A 22159-nucleotide genomic window follows, 5' to 3' on the forward strand; every position below is an offset into this window, starting at 1 on the left:
AGGAAAGTGGGGTCGGTACTACAGGCAGGTCTGGACACCTCTGGACAACACTTAGACAAATGAGAACATTGGATTTCAGTGCACACCTCTGGGCTTTGTACCTGTTGTTTTTTGGGTTCCAGGAATCAAACTCAGGTCATCAGGGTTGGCAGCAAGTGCTTTTACACACTGAGCCATCTTACTGGCCCAGTTCTTAGCTCACAAAATCATGTTTAAGGAAATATTACTTAACTACTTCATAAGCCAGTCTGAGTCTTCAGGGACTCTTCCTTAAGACCTGCTGATTCCCCCAGAGTGCCGGCCATCTCTCCTAGGTTCACCTGCTGTTTACCACCCTGAGGTACAATGTGGCACCCTTCCCAAGTCCTAGATTCCTCAAGGGGCCCACAGAGCTACGGCTATGACCACCTTGGTCTTGCTGACTCTGAGACACACATATTTTAACACTCTGTGAAATCCTCATGGCTGCAGGCAGAGGCCAAAGGTAGCAGACATTTCTGATGTCATTGCTGCCAAAGCAATTGCTCTTGTGCTCTCAGAGACAGACAACAGACCCAGTAACAGACTGTCATCAAGTAAGTTTAACCCAGGAAAAAAGTGGCGCAACCTCCTCCGTTTGCTCAGAGTTCTTGTCCCCAGACTTTTTCTTACACAAACATTGGAAATAAGCGGTAAAATGTCAACAGTCTCTTGGCAGGAAAATAATGAGAACATTCTCATTGTCCACTCCATTTTTTATTTACTGAAAGATTAAAATGCTACAACTCCAGGGCTGTGGGCTGATGGCCCCTCACTACCATAACTGGTCACTACCTTGGGCTTGAGACCAAGGGTGGGTGTACCTCTGTCCTCAGACCCACTCATCTCCTTGGGCAGCCTGCCCTCTGTCCTCAGACCTCTCAGAGCTCAGACACTCAGGCCTCTTGTTCCAGGCCCCCACCCCCACCCCGGAAGTGGCTTACAAGTGGGGCACTTAGCTTTGCCACAGTGAAGCCTGCCACCTGCTGAGGGCCACCTTCAGGTCAGCCACAGGGCTATCTCCAGGACAGTAGGCATGACGAGCACCTTTGTAGCTGGGCCAGTAGCCCAAGAAGATGTCTGTGCTGGGGACAGTGCATGGGAAACAGCCCAGGACCCACATGGCATGGTGCAGAGATACGGAAGGGTTACTATGCTGCAGGATGCAGAGATGAGAGGGGTGGGGTGCTGAGTAAGCTTTCACAAGGTCAAGGGTCCAACGCCAACACAGGCCATCCCATCCAGGACAGTATACTATACTACAAAAGCACCCCCCCACACACACACACACACTTTGGTTTTTGGTTTGTTAAGACAGGGTTTCTCTGTGTAGTCCTGGCTGTCCTGGAACTCACTCTGTAGACCAGGCTGGCCTTGAACTCAAAGATCTGCCTGCCTCTGCCTCCCCAAATGCTGGGATTAAAGGCATGCACCATCTCACCCAGCTCTCAAAGGGCTGAAGAGAGAGCTCAGTGGTTAAGAGCATGTATTGCTCTTCCAGAGGACCTGCGTTCAATTTCCAGAGCTCATGTCAGGTGGCTGAGCTACCTATAACTACATCTCCAGGGGATCCAACACCTTCGGCCTCCACAGATACACACATACATATGATTAAAAATAAACAAATTTTAAAATTTCCTGGTTCCCTATCACAGGTGGTTTGCAAAAACCTCACCCCAACCACTGCCCTTACCAAAGCCTTCTATGCTATCAGAAGCCTGGAGTTATTTATATTACCCAGTGTACAGCCATCCCCTGAACTCTAGCAAACACACCTGCCTGTACTCATGAACTCTAAAAGCTGCGGCTGGGCATGACCCCTACCTGGCCTACCTGGAGGCTCCCTCTCACTCACTGTAAGTGATAAAGCCTGGCTTGCATTTATCTGCATGTCACTATGTCATGTCTACAACTCAGGCATGTCTCACTTTTTACATTGCAACATGGCAATTTCATCTATGAAGATCACACTTAAGAACTGTGTAATCGGCCGGGCGGTGGTGGCGCACGCCTTTAATCCCAGCACTCGGGAGGCAGAGGCAGGCGGATTTCTGTGAGTTCGAGGCCAGCCTGGTCTCCAAAGCGAGTACCAGGAAAGGCGCAAAGCTACACAGAGAAACCCTGTCTCGAAAAACCAAAAAAAAAAAAAAAAAAAAAAAAAAAAAAAAAAAAAAAAAAAGAACTGTGTAATCAAAGTCACACACGAATGCACATGCACAGGTGCACACACACACACACACACACACACACACACACACACGATAAGTTTGTGATTTTTGCATTGGGTTGAATGCATAGCTGACTTGGACTTGGCCTCGTGTGTCTCATGGGCCACAGGCTGGACACATCTGGGCCCTAAAGGATCTTTACTCTTCTGTGACTACAGGAGTGGGAGAGGGAATGCACCTTTTTTTACAGGTGGACACCAGTGTCAGTATGATCTCAGAGGCTCCTTGATGTCTTAAAGGGGGGCACATTGACTCTTTTCACCCTTGACCCCACAGGATTAGCTGAAACAACGATCACTTCCTCCAAAGCCAGTGTGTGTGTGTGTGTGTGTGTGTGTGTGTGTGTGTGTGTGTGTGTGAGAGAGAGAGAGAGAGAGAGAGAGAGAGAGAGAGAGAGAGCGTGAGAGAGAGAGAGAGAGAGAGAGAGAGAGAGAGAGAGAGAGAGAGAGGTCTTACTCTGCGGTCCAGGCTTGCCTTTCATTCATGGCAATCCTCCTGCCTCAGCTTCCCAAGTGCTAGAATTACAGGCATGAGGTACTACACCAATTCAAAGCCATCCACTGGAAAGCTAAGGCCTACAACCCAGAGTGACACCTGCCGAGAGGGGCCAAAGGAAGCAGCTGGCCCTGGCTATGCTTCTGCTTGTGGAAAACAGATCTGTCTGCAGTCTCCATGGCAGACAGATCTGCTTAGGCGATGGGGTTTGCAGCTCACACGCCCTCAAGAAAGGAAATCTACCCCAAGCCAGAGGCATCCCAGTCCAGACGGTGATATGTATTCTAGCCCATGTCTGCCAGACTCTGTGACGACAGCAGCAAGCCAGGGTCACCCGGGTTCTATTAGCTCAATTAATGAGGAGTAAGATAAGGCTAACACCCTGCTGGTCGGGCAGCTCAGGCGGAGAGCTGCGGTAATGGAGTTATTAACCTCTGCCAGCCGCTGAGTTCTGCTGCGGAGCCCAACTCCATTTCTTCATTCAGGCCTTCATTAATGGGCTGTTTATTATCTCTAATCCACATAAGGATCAGCTGCAGAGATGTGAGAGCTTCCTGGAAGGACCAAGTGATAATGAGAGGAGAGAGAGGGAGGGAGAGAGGGAGAGAGGGAGGTAGGAAGAGAGAGAGAGAGAGAGAGCATGTGCTTTGCACAGCAATCCTACTTTGCATTTTAATTTTTCTTTGCTCCTATTGCTGCCCTCTTAAGAATGATAACATCCTTACTTTGCAGCAATTAGAAGAGGCCCAGGCCTTATCCTAGGATTTCACTATGCTGTTCTCTAAAGGAACTTGTCTCATGGAATGAAAAGCAACAACCTTTGAAATAAAATCAAGACAGCTTGGGCATATGAACTACATGCCAATTCAGTCTGGACTTCACAGTGTAGCAGAATATTCCATGATTTAAACGTTAACAGAGTTAGCTGTGTGGGAAATTCACACCTGTCATCCCAGCACTTGGGAGACAGAGGCAGGAGGATCAGGAATTTAAGGTCATCCTTGGTTACACAGGTAGTTTAAGACTAGCCTAGACTACAGGAGACCCTGTCTCAAATAATTAATAATTAATAATAATAGTAAAGACAGTGAGCTGTTTGTACTAGTGTTGCATCATGGGTGGTCATATTTAGCATGAAATGATTCAGCCATTTCCACTTCTACTGAGCTGGGACTAAACAGTGCATGGTGACTGTCACTAAAACTATGTGTTTACATTCAAAATATAGATAAATCTCCCCACTGCGGCTGGGAGGGTGTGTGCAACCTGCTCCATGAGAAAACTCAAGCTTTGTCCTCCATGTGTGAGTAAGTCTCCACAGTCAGAGACCACGTGGGGCCAGTTTATTAGTGTATTGCAGCTGCAGAATTTGTATCACACACACACACATACACATGCATGCACGCACGCACGCACGCATGCACGCACACATCTTCACATTCCTTCCACCCTCTAGATCAGGGGCGCTGTGAAGTTGAGAGAGTAGTGATTACTGCCTCATTTGATAGACAAGGGAACTGAGGTTAAATGTGGTCACAGGGACAGACACTAATCCCACTGCTGGGTTTGGGGCTGGTCTCTGCTAACTCCCAGCTTCTCTAATGCAGGTGTCTTCTCTGAGTAAACCTGCCTTGTGGCTGTGGAACAGATTTGATGAAATGGAAGGAGGGCACAGAGCTGCCACTCTACAAAGATCCAATCCCCGTGGTCCTTATTCCTGTTCATCATGGAAGAGGAGGGATGGAGGGGAGGGGAAGGCATCCTCCTGAACATGGAAGAGGAGGGATGGAGGGGAAGAGGAAATCATCCTCCTCAACATGGAAGAGGAGGGATGGAGGGGAGGGGAAAGCATCCTGCTCAACATGGAAGAGGAGGGATGGAGGGGAGGGGAAAGCATCCTGCTCAACATGGAAGAGGAGGGATGGAGGGGAAGAGGAAATCATCCTCCTCAACATGGAAGAGGAGGGATGGAGGGGAGGGGAAAGCATCCTGCTCAACATGGAAGAGGAGGGATGGAGGGGAAGAGGAAATCATCCTCCTCAACATGGAAGAGGAGGGATGGAGGGGAGGGGAAAGCATCATCTTCAAACTCAGAGATAGCAACAAGCAATCGATATCCAGTGAACGAGTAGTCATGAAATGAGGAGACAGTTCTCAAGAGATGGAGTACAAATGACCGACAGACACAGGAAATGATGTTCATCTTCACCTGTCATCAAAGAAATGCAAACAAAAATACACCGAGGGGCTGGAAGAGGGCTGAGGAATTAAGAGTAAGTACTACTCTTGCAGAGGATCCAAGTTCAGTTCCCCACCTGTTACTCCAGCTCTGGGGGATCCAACACCCTCTTCTGGCCTCCATGGGCTCACAAGCAAATAATTCAAAATGAAAGGAAATCTTGTAAAAAAAAAAAAACAAACAAAAACCCCATACTACACTGAGACTCGGTCTCACCCCAGTCAAGAGTGGCAGTCATTAAAACAAACAAGGACATGTTGGTGAGGACGTATACAAAGCTGGTGTAATGTAAACTCGTCCAGCCTCTATGGAAGTCAGTATGGAGGTCCTAAAAGTAGATCTTTGCCAGGACCCAGCTCCACCACTCCTGGGAATTTGTGTGGAGGACTCCAGTGTTGCAGGATATCATTTTAAGATGTGTTACATTTGTTTATGCTGTGGAATATTTGTTAATGATGCAGAGATGTGTTGCATTGTTTTATGTTGCATTTATTTAACTTTATGAAGCTGTTTTACCTTGCCTGTCTAAAACACCTGATGGTCTAATAAAGGTCAGTCAAAAGGTACGGAGGAGAAAGGGTAGGCAGGGCTGGCAGGCAGAGAGAATAAATAGGAGGAGAAATCTGGGAAGAGAAGATCAGGGAACAAAAGGAGAAGGAGAGGAGGACTCCAGGGGCCAGCCACCCAGCCACCCAGCCACCCAGCCACCCAGCCACCCAGCCACCCAGCAAGCCACGGAGTAAGAAGCAAAGAAAGGAATATAGCCCAGAGGCAAAAGATAGATAGGATAAGATCATTTAAGTTAATAAAAGCTGGTTAGAAACAAGCCAAGCTAAGGTCAGGCATTCATAAGAAAGAATAAGACTCTGTGTATTTATCTGGGAGCTTGATGGTGGGCCCCACAAAGAGTAAAGAGTGAAAAGTAAAAAAAATGAAACAAAACCACTCCAGGTCAACAGGTCCCACCAGTGTTCAGTGCAGTGTAAGGCCTAAGTGCTAAATGATGGCCTCAAACTAGCCGTCCAAGCCTTTGAGCCAGCACACAGGAGGCAGAAGCAATTGGATCTCTGAGTTTGAGGCCAGCCTCATCTGTACAGTGAGTCTCAGGCCAGCCAAGGCCACATGGTGGGACCCTGTCTTAAAACCAAACACCCAGGTGTTCCACAACAGACTGTAGGATAAAGAACGTGCTGTGTGTGCACTCAAGGGAATTTCTAGCCAAAAAGGACGAAGTCATGTCCTTTGTAGGAAAGCAGATACCACTGGAGATCATCACATTATGTGGATTAAGTTGGCCTCAGAAAGATAAATGTCACAGGGCAGTGATGGTGCGCGCCTTTCATCCCAGCACTCAGGAGGCGAAAGCAGGTAGATCTCTGAAGGGAGGCCAGCCTGGTCTACAGAGTGAGTTCCAGGACATCCAGGAATACACTGAGAAAACTTGTCTCAAAAAAAAAAGAAAGAAAAGAAAAGAAAAAGAAAGAAAGAAAAATGAATGTTACCTACTTGCTCTTACTTGTGGGTTCTAAACTCTCTCTATATGCATAAAATCATTTCTGCATGCATGATAAGAAGAAGGGACCTGTCAGGATTGAAGGGGACGGACAGGAGTTGGGACAGGTGGGAAAGGAGAAGATAGCGAAGTGAGAGGGAAGGCCCGTGCATATTGTATACTTAATATTTAGTCCAATACAATATAATTAAACATCAATGGTTAAGAGCACTGGCTGCTCTCCCAGAGGACCCGGATTAAATTCCCAGCACCTACATGGCAGCTCACACTGTCTGTAACTCCAGCTCCAGGAGATCCAATGTCCTCTTTTGGCCTGTGCAGGCACCAGGCACATTTGTGATCCACAGACACACACGCAGGCAAAACACCCATACACGCAGAATAGTTTTTAAAATTTTATCGAGACAGGGTCTCACTATGTAGCCTTGGTTGTCTGGAACTCACTATGTAGACCAGGCTGGCCTTGAACTCATAGTGATCCACCTGCCTCTGCCTCCCAGTGCTGGAATTAAGGTATGTACCACCATGATCAGCAGGTAAAATAAATAAATTTTTAAAGAGTTAAAAATAAAGGAATCACTTTTTTAGAGGGGTAGAAGAGGAGGAGGGAGGAAAAGGAGAAGGAGGAAGAGGGGGAGGAGTGGGGAGGAGGAAGAGAGCCCTAACCTAAGTGGAGACATGACTCTCAGAGCAGCTACAGAATAAAGAGTGGGTGGGAAATTGGGAGGGGCAGACAGGGAGATGAGAGGACACTGATCAGTCTGGGACCCAAGGATGGCCTGGCCCCAGAGAAACAGGAAAGAAAGCTCGGCTGAGTGGAAGGGCTGCCTCTCTCAGACAGGCTGCCTCTGGTGTAGTCTCAGTCCCATGCACACAAGGTTGGTTTGAGGGCCTCTTTCGGGAGCAGCTGGCCTCTAGCTTCTTGGAGGCAACAGCCATGTGAAGTGTCTGTCTAGCAGAAAACATCAGCAACAAGATACCCAGAACTAACAGGATGCTGACAGCTCCGAGTGAGCCCTTGGCCTTGCTAGAAAGAAGCCAACCTCTGGAGGCAAAGTGAACTCAGACCCTGCCACTCCCTCCAAGGAACCTTGACAGCAGTTTCCAGTTCGGCACAGTCTAAGTCACAGATGAGCATTGTTCTAGAGTGTTCTTGACTGTTCTAAATTAGTCCAGTGGGGGGGGGGGCACTGGAGAAGACGGCCGTCATAAAAGCCCTTGCTAGGATTCTGCCACTGAGATCCAGCAGGGTCCTTTCTTTCGCCCTCCTTTCCAGGATCCACAATTTTGACTGAGACCATGGGGTGGGGGAGGGGGCTAAGGTCTCGGAGAAAAGTAGGGGTTCAGATATTCTGCCGTCTGAGATACCACAAACTCCCAGGCACCCTTCAGAGCGTATACCCCCCTCTCCACAGTGCACATGGATCTTCAGGAAAATGCATGGCTGCAGACTTGCAGCAGGAAGTGAGTTATTTCACAGTGAGCGGACGGCAGGTTCCTGTGCGCAGCCTCGGAAGCCTCTCTCTTTGTTTCCCCCCTATTATTATTACGTTTTAACAAACTTTATAGCCCATTTTATTTGTTCTCAAATAACTTTTTCTCCTTCCTTTCGACACATCAATTGCTGCCGTGTGATGTTAGAACAGAGATTGATACTGCTCGGCGGAACGTAATTTACTATTATGGGCTGTGGGTTTATGAGGTGGGAGCCTGACAAAGCATTGCATTTGAACACACTGTGCTTATTGGCTCGAAGAAGAGATTTATATTTGGTGAGGAGACAATAACTTTGTTTTCTGATAAGCCAAAGAGGTCTATTTTTGAGTCTGGCACACAGAGAAACTTGCCCTTCCCCAATAACTCTATTTACTAGTGTGAATATATTTTAATAATAAAATTGATATATATGTAAATTTATTTTATTCTAATTTCATTGAATCCTCCTGGAAAAAAGAGGAGGGGGGGTGGCTGTGGGGCCTTCGGAGATTGTTTTTGTATCTGAGTTATAGGTTTCTGTATTGTATCCCTAGACCGGCTTCGTGGCTATAATTCTGCCAGGATTTCCTCCTAGTGTCAAGCCGGCAACACTGGGCTGGGGTGTTTTATGACCAGCATCACACCCAGACCAGAGTTACAGTTCTGGTGTTTGTCCTCACACCGGGCGGACTCATTTTAAGGCATTTCTCTCTTTCCCCAGCTGAATCCGGATATAGGGGTTCATGGTTGAAATCCCTTTCTGAGTTAATCACCAGAATGTTCAGTCCAAAGCTGAGAGGGTGCTGAGGGAGGAGGGAGGAGGGAGGAGGGAGGAGAGGGAGCACAGTGCTGGGGAAGCACACAGAAAGACCACCAGGGCACAGGCGCAGACCTCACCATAGAAAACGTCGTTGTACATTTTCCGCCTCTCTTGTGTCCAAGGGTCAAATAAATTAGACTGGAATCATTTACAAAGTCTTTAGAAAGAGATTTTAAAAAACCAAAATGAAACAAAAAACCTCCATGGTGAATGGAGATGTATCCACTTGCAAGCCTGCCTGAAATCAAGCTGCTTCTTGAATACTCTTCCTGTGTGCTCCAGAGCTCAGGGTGCTCTCTCCTTGTCAATCCTCCTGTCCTGCCTGGGCGCCCTGAGTCCAGACATAAAAGTCATTTGCTTTACATAGCCAGCGCTTGGTTCCCTCCCCAGATGGTTGGTGACACCTGTGTACCCTCCCTTAAAGGGACACTCCACATTCACACACCCTGTCCCTAGAATCTCTTCCTGGGGACTAGATGAGCTGACACCCTCTGTGGCTGCCCCGAGGCCTTTGACCTTAGTCCCTGGGGTTTTTGACCAAGTAGTCCTGGGGGCTGCTTCTAACAGGACTCCTGGGTTCCCAGGCGACTCACACCAAGGCTTTCAAAGCTCTTCTCACTCATGACTCCCTTTCACTGAGAAATATTCACACAACCTTGCACATATAGGTTCATAATAGAGTAGACATGCAAATCAAACATTTATTGATAGTAAGCCATAAGGAAATTTAGTTTAAAACAATTCTTTAGTAAAAATGTCTTTTTACCTTTAATTAAGGAGGAAAACAAATTTGCATACAAGTGAGAATTCAATCTTGGCAGAATATTTTCTACTACAGGACAAGAGTTGATGGATATTTTGATTTTATAGCCAATGCTGAGAATGCTGACTTACATGAACAGATTATTAACATCGGCCCTCTGTATGGGGCTAGCCATGGGAAGAGTGGTGACCGCCAGAAAGAATGGAATGGAGATGTGCCCATTTATCCTGGATAGGTGCCCGCTTGAGTCTGGAGAGGTAGTACCAGCACTCATGTCCCAGGAGCTTGAGGGGAATGTTAATAATCTATTTTTTTCTCCTAGCAACTTGCCTTCTCCGCTTCCTCAAGAAACAGATCCCTGAGAACTCCAGGACAGCTGTTAACGGAATGCTTCTTCACTCATACCTCCTGTTGAGTAAGAGCCCACTGACTCCCGATTTCCCCTCCCCAGGCCGCCCCTTGCCAGCAGGAAGTAGCCAGATTTGAACAGGCACCTATATATACCCAAAAAGGTTGTGATGTTAGGAATCTCCAGCTCGGGCCCCATTCCAAACCCCACCCAGATTTTCAGCTGGGAACTCAGCTCCACTCCTTCCATTCCAAACTCCGCCTTCAGAAAACCCGCCAAGCAGCGGCTCCTCCTCCAGAGCTCCTCAAGACCTCCCCTGCGGGGTATCTGAGGTCCTGTCCATAGGCCTCCCATGTGATTTCTCCTCTTTCCCTGAGGTCACCCAGGCATGCATTGCTCATTAAATCTGCACTTTTAATTCGGTTTGATTTGACTTATTAAATCGGCGGAGAAACCCACTCCCGGGGTTTTCAAAATACTTATCATATAGTACTTGTGTACTATATGTGTACTATTATCATAATAGTACTTGTGTACTATTCTTTTGTGTGTGTGTGTGTGTGTGTGGTGGTGGTTTGAGACAGAGTTTCTCTGTGTAGCCTTGGCTGTCCTGGAACTGACTCTGCAGACCAGGCTGGCCTCGAACTCACAGAGATCCACCTACCTCTGCCTCACGAATGCTGGGATTAAAGGCATGCGTCACCACCTCCCAGCTCTGAGTAATATTTTTGTTTCTTTATTTGATTTAGTTTAAGACAGGGTTTCTCTGTGTAGCCTTGGCTATCCTGGAACCCACTCTGTAGACCGGCCTGTCCTTGAACTCGGAGATCTGCCTGCCTTTGGCACCCAAGTGCTGGGATTAAAGTGCACTACCAGCGCCTGGGTGATTTTTTTTTTTTAATCACCTGGAACTGAAGCTACAGTGGCTGTGAGCCACCTGATGTAGATGTTGGAAACTGAACCATGTCTTTGCAAGAGCAGAAAGTGTTCTTAACCACTGAGCCATCTCTTCAGCCCCACTGAGTGATTTTTTTTTTTCTAAAGACAGTCTTATGTAGCCCAGGCCATCCAAGAGCACCCTGTATAGCTGAGAATGACCTTGAACTTCTGATTCTTTTGCCTCTACCTCGCTGTACTGGGATAATAAATGTGTGCCACCAAGCCCAGTTCTTATATAGTTCTAGGGACTGAATCTATCACTTGGTACTTCACAGGTAAGTACTCCACCAACTGAGCTACATCCCTAGCCCTAATTTAATAATTTTAAAATGAAACCCAGGTCAGCAAAACAAACAGCAAATTTTAAATCCAAACATTCTAACACAATACAACCCCCAAATACAATAATCTGCTACTTATATGCTGAACAATGATAGCAGAGAAATAGCTAACATCCTTGTTTTCCATAATCAAGTCACTGTTTCCGTAAGAGTGGAAATCTTTATGTACCACACAAACACTGCAGTTCATAACATACCATAATCTTGAATCTGAGTCAGGCATGTTTTGGCCAGTGTTCTTTGGCATTGTGTGGCAGAATAGCATACACAAAACAAAGCTCATAGATGTGTTTAGAACCAAGGTTGCAGTGAAGTCGCACCATGCAACACAGGCGAGCACTGTCACACCATGCAACACAGGCGGGCACTGTCACACCATGCAACACAGGCGGGCACTGTCACACCATGCAACACAGGCGGGCACTGTCACACCATGCAACACAGGCGAGCACTGTCACACCATGCAACACAGGCGGGCACTGTCAGAGACACCTTGGGTTCATAATGTTTATAATGTGTTTGATTACAAATTCATTTTGTTCATGTTCAAATTCATGTGTTCAGAAACCTTTTATTGTTGCTAAACTTTTCATAAGCTATACATTCACTTAACCCCAGACAGGATGGCAGTATGTCTACCTCCTAATCCCCAGAGGCCACAGAGGACAAAGGACTATGCAATGAGGCAGATTAGGGATGTCAGTGTGTCCAGTTGTCCTTGGTCCCTGGGTGGGTCCCATCTAATTACGTGATTCCTTGGGTCTACTTGAGGGACTATGGATGCAGAGGGGTCAGGTGCTGGCCTGAACATGAGGAGCTATGAGCCATGGAGGTGGCTGCCTCTCCTCCCAGCTTCAGGAAAAGAACACAGCCCAACAGAAACTGTGCAGTTTGGAGCAGCCAAACTTGTGGTAATTTACGAGTGTGTCTGTCAGACCTGATACACCCCCTCCACTGCTGTGAGACACACACGGGCCTCTCCGAAGACAGATGATTTACGAAATAGATAGGAGTGTCTCAGAAAGGGAAGGAAAGTGATAAAAGTTAATAAAAAGACAATGAATGCACTTTAGATGAAGAATCACTCCTCAAAACACAAGGGCATTTTAGATAAAACTTGCTTGGTATGCTCAGAGTAATTTAGAGAGGGCAGGCTCCGTGGAAGTAAGAAATCAAAGATGGTGAGGTTTTTAAAAAGATGAGAAGAAAGCCGACACAGTTAAGAGGAAATCCCCAAGGGGACACCAGAAGCTTCTAGAACTAAAGAAGTAGCCACGAGAAGGAGCAAACCCAGCAGAGGAGAGAAAGTAAAGGGTAAGGCTGGGAGAGGCCAAGTCCAGAACGGGAACTGGCGCCAAGGCCTCAGTGTGCTCATCCTTCCTAGACAGAGAGAAGAAGAGAAGCCAGTGGCCAGGGAAGCATTCATAAGTGTGCTCATCCTTCCTAGACAGAGAGAAGAAGAGAAGCCAGTGGCCAGGGAAGCATTCATAAGTGTGCTCATCCTTCCTAGACAGAGAGAAGAAGAGAAGACAGTGGCCAGGGAAGCATTCATAAGTGTGCTCATCCTTCCTAGACAGAGAGAAGAAGAGAAGCCAGTGGCCAGGGAAGCATTCATAAGTGTGCTCATCCTTTCTAGACAGAGAGAAGAAGAGAAGCCAATGGCCAGGGAAGCATTCATAAGTGTGCTCATCCTTCCTAGACAGAGAGAAGAAGAGAAGCCAATGGCCAGGGAAGCATTCATAAGCACCACGAGGGGGAAGCAGTCAGCGCCGCTGGTCTGAGGGGAAGGCTGCTGAAGGGGCAAGAAAGAAGGGAAGGAGAGAGGGAGAGAATATGGAAGAGAAGGAGGGAGGGGGAAGGCAGGGGGGATAGAAGGAAGGATGGGAAGGTAGAGAATAGAGGTGGAAGAAGGGGAGGAGAGGGAAGGTGGCGGGGAGAGGAGAAGGGATGAGGAGAGGGAAGGAATGATATCCTAACATCCTTAGGGCCTTGGCCCCCACATGATGTCAGAGGCAGGAATGATTTAGGATGCTGGGGTGCGGGGGGTGTGTACTGGACGCTATCAAAGAACTCTGCCAGATGTTGTTTACAGGAAGGTAAGACAGAGACATACAGAGACAGGGTGCAAAGCTGAGTGTTTCCACACCCTGGTGAAAATGACTCCACATAATCCATTCAAATGAAAGATGGATCAGAATTAATAAACATGGAGGCCGAACTGTGTAAACAGCTGGTGATCACGGCTCTGTCTGGCTCCACAACAGAGGAGGACTTCTTGAGCTAAAAATAGGAATAGAAAATTGTCATAGTTCTAGAAAGTAAATTTTAACCAAAGGAGGTCAAGACAACAGCTCATGTAACAGACTGGCAGACAAATATCCCAGGATGTGTTTGTCTCTGCCTCCCTACACTCAAAATGCAAGACAGGGTAAGGGCCAGTGTCCATGAGTGGAGGTGGGAGGGAAGAGAGAGCTGGTGTCCATAAATGAAGGTGTTGAGGGGGAAGACCTGGTGTCTATTAATGGAGGTGGGAGGCAAGGGAATGCTGGTGTCCATGAATGAAGGTGGGAGAGCTGGTGTCCATGAATGGAGGTGGGAGAGCTGGTGTCCATGAATGGGGGCAGGGGAGCTGGTGTCCATGAATGGGGGGGAAGAGCTGGTGTCCATGAATTGGGGGCAGGGGAGAGCTGGTCTCAGGAGTAGAGGGGTGGAGGGAAGGTGGCAGTGAATTGAAGGTGGGAGAAAGGTGAAAGCTGATGTCTATGAATGGAGGGTAGTAGGGAAGAGGAAGAGGGAGGGAGGAAGGGAGAGAGGTGTGTTCAGGAGGCAACTCCAATTCAGAAGAAAGGCAAAGAGACTTCCCATAGTGCTAGCAAAGGAAGGCTCCAGTTAGCAGCTCAGGCGACCTAGAGAGAAGCCAGTTGACATAAGAACACAATGGGAGTCACCCAGAGGAAACAGAAAGGGACAGATCCCAGCTCTGGGCCCAGTGAGCTTCCCTGAGGGGCTGCCCCATATGAAACAACAAACAGGTGCAAAGAAAACTGGCCAGTAGGAGCTCAAGGTCTTCATACAGCAGGCTCTTCAAACTGCCACAAGGACCAGCCTGAGAACCTGGCCTCTCTGCCCTTGTTCTACATCCGCCTCCTTTATTCTGGGCCGGGCTGCTGCTTGGCTCTGGATAAGCATGTTAGTCATAAGGAGTGCTGGTCTGCACACCTATCTCATCCCCGTCAAGGCTGAAGATACCAAGACACTAGTAACTAAGACAATTTACGGTCAGCTTTTACAACGTTCCGTTCCAGACCCCACAGGCATCCTCGGGTCTCCAGTCACTGTCCTAAAGCTGCAGTCACCCTTGGATTCCAGGAACAGCAGAGCTTCGTGGAGCTGACCATGCCCCAAGAGAACAGCTGTCTCCAAGTTGCTGCACCCAGGGGGCAGGTCACCCCAAGGAACCAAGTTAAGCTTACCTGACCCCATTGCAGGACCCAAGCTGACACAATGATGACCAGAAGCACACCTCCAGCAGAGCTGCTTAATTACGCAACCTCTTGTACCCCATTCTTTCTCTACTTAAACCAAAAGCTCCTGCAAACACCCCGAGGTGACCGTGAGGTGGCTGGACCTCCCCCTGTACCCTCCCCAGTGTACTATCGTTCCATCCTGTCTCTGTCTCCGACCCTTATTCCTGTGTCTCACTGGATACTGGGGAGAGAGGCTGTGCTGGTGAGTGTTGGTCAGTGTGACACAAGCCACAGTCCCTCGGGAGAAGGGAACCTAAACTGAGGAAATGCCTCCATCAGATTTGTCTGTGGCCAGGTCTGTGGAACATTTTCTTGATTGTTGACTGATGCAAGCAGGCCCAGCCCACTGCGAGTGGTACAGTCCCTGGGCAGGAGGTCCTGGGTTCTGTAAGAAAGCAGGCTGAGTAAGCCAATAACCCACATGCCTCCATGTTCCTGCTTGATTCCTAGCCTGACTTCCCTCAATGATGGAGGATCGGCTATCATCAGGGGGTGCAAGCAAAACACGTCCCCCCCTAAGTTATGTTTGGTTGGTCGTGTGTTCATCACAGCAAAGAGAGCAAACCAGGAGAGTGGCCAAGCCTCGCTGGCTGGGGCTTCTGCCTTAAAGCTCTGGGCACAATAATTCACCCAAAGGAAAGCAGAAAATAAGAAAAGAAGAAAGAATAAGCTGAGAGCTAAGTCCTCCAGCTGAGTCAGCTCCCTGCTGGGGTAACTATGCTTTGGTATCTACAGCTATTAAGACTGGCAGGCTGGGGGTGTGGCTCAGCTGCTAGCTTGCTTGCCTAGCATATATAAAGCCCTGGGTTCAATCCCCAGCACCACATAAACTGGATATGACGGTGCACATATGCAATCCCAGCACTTCAGAAGATAGAGACAGGAGGAGAAGGAAGTCAAGGCCATATTCGACTATTCAGTGAGTTCAAGGGCAGCCCAAGATCTACGAGACCCTGCATCACATAAACAAAAGCCTGGAAGTGGAATCCTTGTTTTCATATACCAGTGTCTTCTACTGAGCTTTGAATTGGGAATGTCTTTGCAGGCTCCATGTTGTTCACTTGATCTCCAACAAGTGGCACTGTTTGGGGAGGTTCTGCAAACTTTAAGAGGTGGAGCTTAGTTGGAGGAAAAAGGTCACTGGGGTTGTTTGTGCCTTTGAAGATTATACCAGGTCCCCAGGTCACAGGCAGTGAAGACTACTCCTAACACACGTTCCCACCCCCATCATGTCCTACTCAAGCCCATGGTGCTCAGCAGCCATGCAGTGACCCTGCAAAGCATCGAGAAAAAAGAAATCCTGCCTCCCTTGGTGACCAAAGAAGTACCCCCTACAATAACACAGCACCAAAACAGGTAAGGCAAAAGCTAATGAAATGATAGAAACCAACAGAAAGGTGTGCTGCTGCCAGGTTCGGCAGTGTGCACCTGCAGCCCAGGGAGACGGTGGGTCTGAGGCCAACCAGGGCCACACAGTGACCCCGACTTAAACAACAGGGCTGGGGAGTGGCGTGGGGGTGGGGGACCTGAGGTACCCCCAAACCAACAGGGAAAGAAATGCAACGTCAATGAGAAGGTAACAAATCACTTGGTCCTTCTGGGGCTGCTGGCCAGCAACCATGAGCAACAGAGGCTAAGGGGTGAGGATACAGATCTGCACATGTTCTACCTTGATCATATGCTTAATGACATGACTAAGTTTTCATTATGTGCTGTTCCAAGTAACTATGACACAGTTAGCTATAGAATAAACAATTAATAGTTTATAGGTTCACACACACACACAGAGTCCATAAGTGAGTGGATGAATGTAATAAAAAGGTTAAAGGGCCAGTGAGATGGCTCAGTGGACAAAGGCCCTTGCCTGATGACCTGAGTTGGATCCCTGGCGTCTACATGGCTGAAGGAGAGAACTAGTTCCCATTAGTCGTCTTCTGGCCTCCACGTGCGCCCAGAGGTTTGTCAGTTCCCCTTGCTATCCTAACAACCTCAACTGCTGAGAAATACTGAGGTAGCCTCTGTAGGTCAGGATCTGCATGGGTCCAGGATGGTGGCTGCCCCCGGAGCTCACTGATGACAGTAGAATTAATTTCCTTCTCGAATTTCCAGGGGACCCCCAGTCTTCAAGCCAGTGGTGGTATGTTCGATCCTTCCCTTGTCCTGCCTTTCTCTGACTTCCTCTTCTATTCTCAAGGCTTTGAGGGCTCAGAGGATTATTTTGGGCTCGTTGTATAGTCCAGGATAACCCTGTTCTTTTTTCATTTAATTTTTAAATGTGTGTGTGTGTGTGTGTGTGTGTGTGTAAATCCTGTCTAAAGTATAATGACAAAATAATTTTTTCTCTAGTCTATAGGTTGTCTCTTAGCTTTGTTGTGCAGAACTTTTTTTTGAGACCGTTATGTGTAGCTGAAGTTTTCCTGTGTCCTTGTGTTTCCACAGCTGCTCAGACCCAAATAAATACACACAGGCTAATATTATTTAAAACTGCTTGGCCATTAGCTCAGGCCTACCACTAACTAGCTCTTACACTTAAACTCAGCCCATTTCTGTTAATCTAGATGTTGCCAGTGTTCCATGGCTTTAGTTATATGCCTGTTACATGCTGCTCCCTGGATGGTGGGCTGGCATCTCCTGACTCAGCTTTCCTCTTCCCACAATTCTCTTCTCTGTTTGTCCTGCCTATACTTCCTGCCTGGCTACTGGCCAATCAGCATTTTATTTATACAGAGCGATATCCACAGCAGTTATGTAGCCTTAGCTGGCCTGGAACTCACTATGTAGACCAGGTTTGCCTCAAATTCACAGAGATGCAACTGTTTCTGCCTCCTGAGTGCAGGAAATAAAGATGTACACACCATGCCCAGCCTGTGTAGAGACTTTTAATTCAATGTGAAAAAAAGGAACATGTACTCACTGCTAGAGGGACTGTAAACTAGTGTAGCCATTATGGAGATCAGTATAGAGGTTTCTCAAAAAATTAAAACTATCTTCCACATGGCCCAGATATACCAGTACTAGGCATATGCCCAAAGGACTCTGTATCCTACCACAGAGATACATGTACATCCATGTCTACCGCTACTCTATTCACAATACCAATGAAACCAGCATAGACGTCCATCAACTGATGAGTGGGTAATAAAAATGTGGTACACAGATACAACAAATAAAAGGGAAATGAGATTATGAAATTCTCAGGAAAAGGGATCAATTGGTTAAGCAAATAAAAGGGGAATATGATTATGAAATTCTCAGGAAAATGGATGAATTGGTTAAGCGAGTGACACAGATTCAGAAAGATAAAAATCACAAGTTCTCATCCAGCTTCAGATTCTACCTTCAATGATCATGTGTGTGAATGTAAGTGGATGCGGGGAAGGGTGTTGGGGAAGGGTGGGGCAGGGCACAAGGGACCTGAAAGTGGAAAGGAGGCTGTAGAGGACAAATGAGGCAGGGGGATGGGAGAGAAGAGTCAGGAAGGAGAAGCAACAAAAATTGTGTTGCAGATGACACAATAAAATGTAACCGTTTGCATGCTAATTGATTAGATGGTAAAGGAGGGGTAAGCATTAAGACTGAAAGAAAAGAGGCAAAGGTAAGTATTAGTAGATTGGGCACCATCACCTCCACCTGGAAACCTGGAGAGCCACAAGTGCAAACACTCGGAGAAAGTTCTGGAAGGGGGCTAGAGAACAAATTAAAAAGCAAGAAACAGTGCCTTCCCTGTTCTCTTAAAAACACAACAAAAAACGTGGAAAAGTAAAACATACACAACCAACTCATCTTGACATCTCTAGCAACAAGAACAAACAATGTCCCATCTAGAAATGGGCTTAGAATTTAGAGTGTACACCCCAAGAGAGCACTGGACCCGTCTCCAGTGTGCTAGGGTACAGATGATCAGCTGATAAGTCAAGGCAATCCCACCTAGAATTCCCATGTCAGCTCCCCCTCTGCACATACAAATACACGCCACCTTGTACAATACATCCAGCCCAGTAAAGTGCAGTAAGAGAGGGCCATGCCCTATACTGTGTTGAAATATGTCACCAAACTAAAGTGGCTAGGGCTGGCAAGATGGCGTGGCATAAACCTGGCCGCCTGAGTTTGCTCTCCAGAACCCACATAAAGGTAGAAAGAGAATCAGCAAGACACACGTGCACATGCACATGCGCACACACACAACCTCAAGTGGCTCACTAGTGTGGTAGTGTTGGAGAAACAGACATGGGAAACAGAAAGTTCAGAGGTGGACCTGAGAATGTCAAAGGCCAGGTCATGCACATGGACAGAGCCAGAACATCATTAACTAGAACTCAAACCCACAACCTGCAGCAGGATTTGAAACTTAGCCTGACTCTGAGTTCCGGGCAAACGGAGTGGGATGCATGGGGATGGGATGACACCTCTACTTTGGTGCACTAGAAATGATTGATGGCACACCACCATCACCTGAGTCCCCGGTAGGAAGAAGATTGCCACGGCCTCGGGAGGGTCCCTGGGGAAGCAGCTCACCTGTTGGGACTGTAGCCCATAGAGGTCAGCATCCGTGCCTGGTCCAGGTCTCTTGGGAAGCCATGCAGCACCCACCCTTTCTGGATGCAGTCTTGTTTGCTCAGACGCTCGGCCAGAGCCTTGGTGATGATGCTGTCTGGCACTGCAGAGGAAGAAGAATAAGAGAGCATTCTGTAGCCCACAGCTTTCTAGCCTTCCTGGGCCACATGCTGAGCTGCTGCAGAGGAAGTCAATTGGAACCACCTGGACAAGGTCCCCCTGTGGTCCAGCAACAAGTGTGGCAGGAACAGCAGAACTGCCTGAGATGGGCAATGCATTGGGTCGTCTTGGCCTTCATACCTTACAAGACACCATCCTCCATCTGGCTCTTTATGGCAGCTAAAGCAAGGCACCATGAACTGAGAAGCACAGCAGTGTTTAGCCCTTAGATCTGGAGGCTAAGAGGCAAAGTTTAGGGCCGACCGCTGTCTGGGGAGGGCCAAATGCTTTCTAGCTTACAGGCTCCCTGCTGGAACTGGAGTCACAGATGGTTTAAGTTAACATGTGGGTGCTAGGAACTGAACCTGGGTCCCGGGCAAGAGCAGCCAGTGTTCTGAACTGCTGACATCTCTCCAGCCCTGACCTCTCTTTTAAGGGATGCGTGTGGAGGTCAGAATTGAATTTTATGGAGTCGTATCTTTCCTTACACCATTGTGTGGGCCCTGGGGATTGAATTCAGGTTGTCAAGCTTCCTTGGTTAAGTATTTTTAGCCACAGATCCCATCCAGGAGGGCTCGAGCCTCATGATGTGATCATGCCTTAAGGTCCCATCTCCTCCTACCAACATCTTAGCATATGAATTGAGAGGTGGGGGCCACAAGGAATGCAATCACAGCAACGCTTTTTTCATGGATGCACACCAAGCACCAGTTTTAATTTCCACCCAACACCATTGAAATTTCATTCAGTCGGCCTCAGCGGATTTGAAATTCCCAGCAACCATTCTGGCCTTCTGCTGAGTCTCCCCTTCTCTGGAGAATCTGATCTCTCTCCAGAATCGCAGCTCTGCTTATACCTGGAGACTGAAACAAGTCCCCAGCACAGGGAGATATGAGAAGCCTGTTTACATTGCTGCAAGTGACATTTTCCTGAAACTCATTCCTGTCTTCCTAGACTCATTAAATGCTCCATGTTGCTAATGTTCTGCGTCCTGGCAATTTGCACGGCATCGCGGCACTTTGCACTCATTTTCCCAGAAATACTTGGTAAATATTACTACTGTTTGCCATGGATGTGGGCCCCAAGCAGGGATGCTTGGCGGTTTCTCTAGAAGCTTCTGCAAGGTTCCCCTCTCACCAAATATCTGTGGGTCTAGCAAGTGGCCTAGGGCATATTCTGAAGCCTCACAAGGCCTCACAGGCTGACAGCCATGGGAGCCGATGAATGAGAGGCACTGTCCTCCATGTGACCATTTTCTGGGTGCTGCCCTGTCTTAAAAATCCACAGCTGTATTCCAAAGGATGAGCATCACCTTAGATTTGGGGCTTTCCAGCTGACACAGTGGCACATGCCTTTAATCCCTGCACTTGGGAGACAGAAGCAGGTGAATCTCTGTGAATTCAAGGCCAGCCTATGTAGGAAGACTGTCTCAAACAAACAAAAGCCTTTGGCTGCCCATTCAGAGCAGTTACTAGGGTGGCCTCTTGCCCTGTAATGATCTCCTCTCTCAGGGCTTGACAGGAATCGACTTAAAGGATATTTTAGTTCACAATTCCAGGTTTCAGCCTGTTATAGTGGGGAGCCAATGCAGGAACTTGAAGAAGCTGGTCACATCACATCCACAACCAAGAGAGCACAGTGTAGGCACACTCATGTGAGTGCAGGCATGCATGTCACCACAGGCATGTGGAGGTCAGAGGACACTTTCGGCTGTTATTCCTGGCCTTCTACTTTGTAGACAAGATTTCTTATTCACTGCGTGTATGACTTGCACAGACTTGGAATACTGGAGACAGTCCCCAAAGAATTCCCTTCTAGGCTGGGCAGTGGTGGTGCACGCCTTTAACCCCAGCACTCGGGAGGCAGAGGCAGGCAGATCTCTGAGTTGGAGGCCAGCCTGGTCTACAGAGTGAGTTCCAGGACAGCTAGGGCTACCCTATCTTGAAAAACAAATAAACAAAAAGATCTCCCTCCTCTCCCTCCTTCCCTCCCTCCCTCCCTCCTCTCACTCTCCCTCCATCCCTCCCTCCTCTCCCTCCCTCCCTCCCTCCTCTCACTCTCTCCCTCCATCCCTCCTTCCTCTTCCTGCCTCCCTCCCTCCTCTCCTTCCCTCCTTCCTCTCCCTCCTCTCCCTCCCTCCCTCCTCTCCCTCTCTCCTCTCTCTCCCTCCCTCCTCTCTCTCCCTCCCTCCCTCTTTTCATTACTTCCTGGGTCAGGCTCTCACTATGTAACCATGGAACTTCTCATCTTCCTGCCTCCACCTCCTAAGTGCCAGGATTACCAGAGTATATCCTCATACCTGGCTTATGTGATGCCAAGGATCAGACCCATGGCTTCATGTCCTCTCCATGTGTGCTAAGCAAACACTGCTCACTGTGCCATGTCACTAGCCCCATGTGTTATTTCTTTAAAAGAGGAAACTTCTGTCTGCAGGAGGTTGCACTGGTCGCTGTGGACTCGCTCCATGGGACAGACTCTCCCGGAAGGCTGTCGTTAAGTGGCTCCCACATGAGGAACTCCATGGGTGGGGGACAGCCATCCTCTTGTTTTACTAGCTTGGGAAGCTCTGCCAGAAGCCTGGCATCACGTTTGCCCAGAACTGCCCATCCTGGGTTATTCTGGCAAGGTCTATCATCCTCATACAACAGGAAGCATCAGTAAATCACAGAGTCTCCAAGGGGCTATAGAGCTGAGGCGTGTGGTAGTCCTCTCCCACAGAAGCACACTAGGGGTGTCCT

The 22159-nt window shown here is 48.1% G+C and overlaps 1 protein-coding gene across 2 annotated transcripts in view; it reads right to left on the reverse strand.

Annotated features, from left to right (window-relative positions):
• The window catches only part of Ak8 (adenylate kinase 8), a 128586-nt gene that overhangs the window by 45165 nt on the left and 61262 nt on the right, over window positions 1-22159 (reverse strand). For both annotated transcript variants that reach the window (XM_052725164.1, XM_052725165.1), the window contains exon 11: window positions 19224-19365. In XM_052725164.1, the coding sequence (XP_052581124.1) occupies window positions 19224-19365 (142 nt within the window). The remainder of the gene's footprint in view (window positions 1-19223; window positions 19366-22159) is intronic.

Source organism: Peromyscus californicus, unplaced genomic scaffold (genome assembly GCF_007827085.1).
Source record: "Peromyscus californicus insignis strain IS unplaced genomic scaffold, ASM782708v3 Scaffold_7__1_contigs__length_154581171, whole genome shotgun sequence".
Lineage (NCBI taxonomy): Eukaryota > Metazoa > Chordata > Mammalia > Rodentia > Cricetidae > Peromyscus > Peromyscus californicus.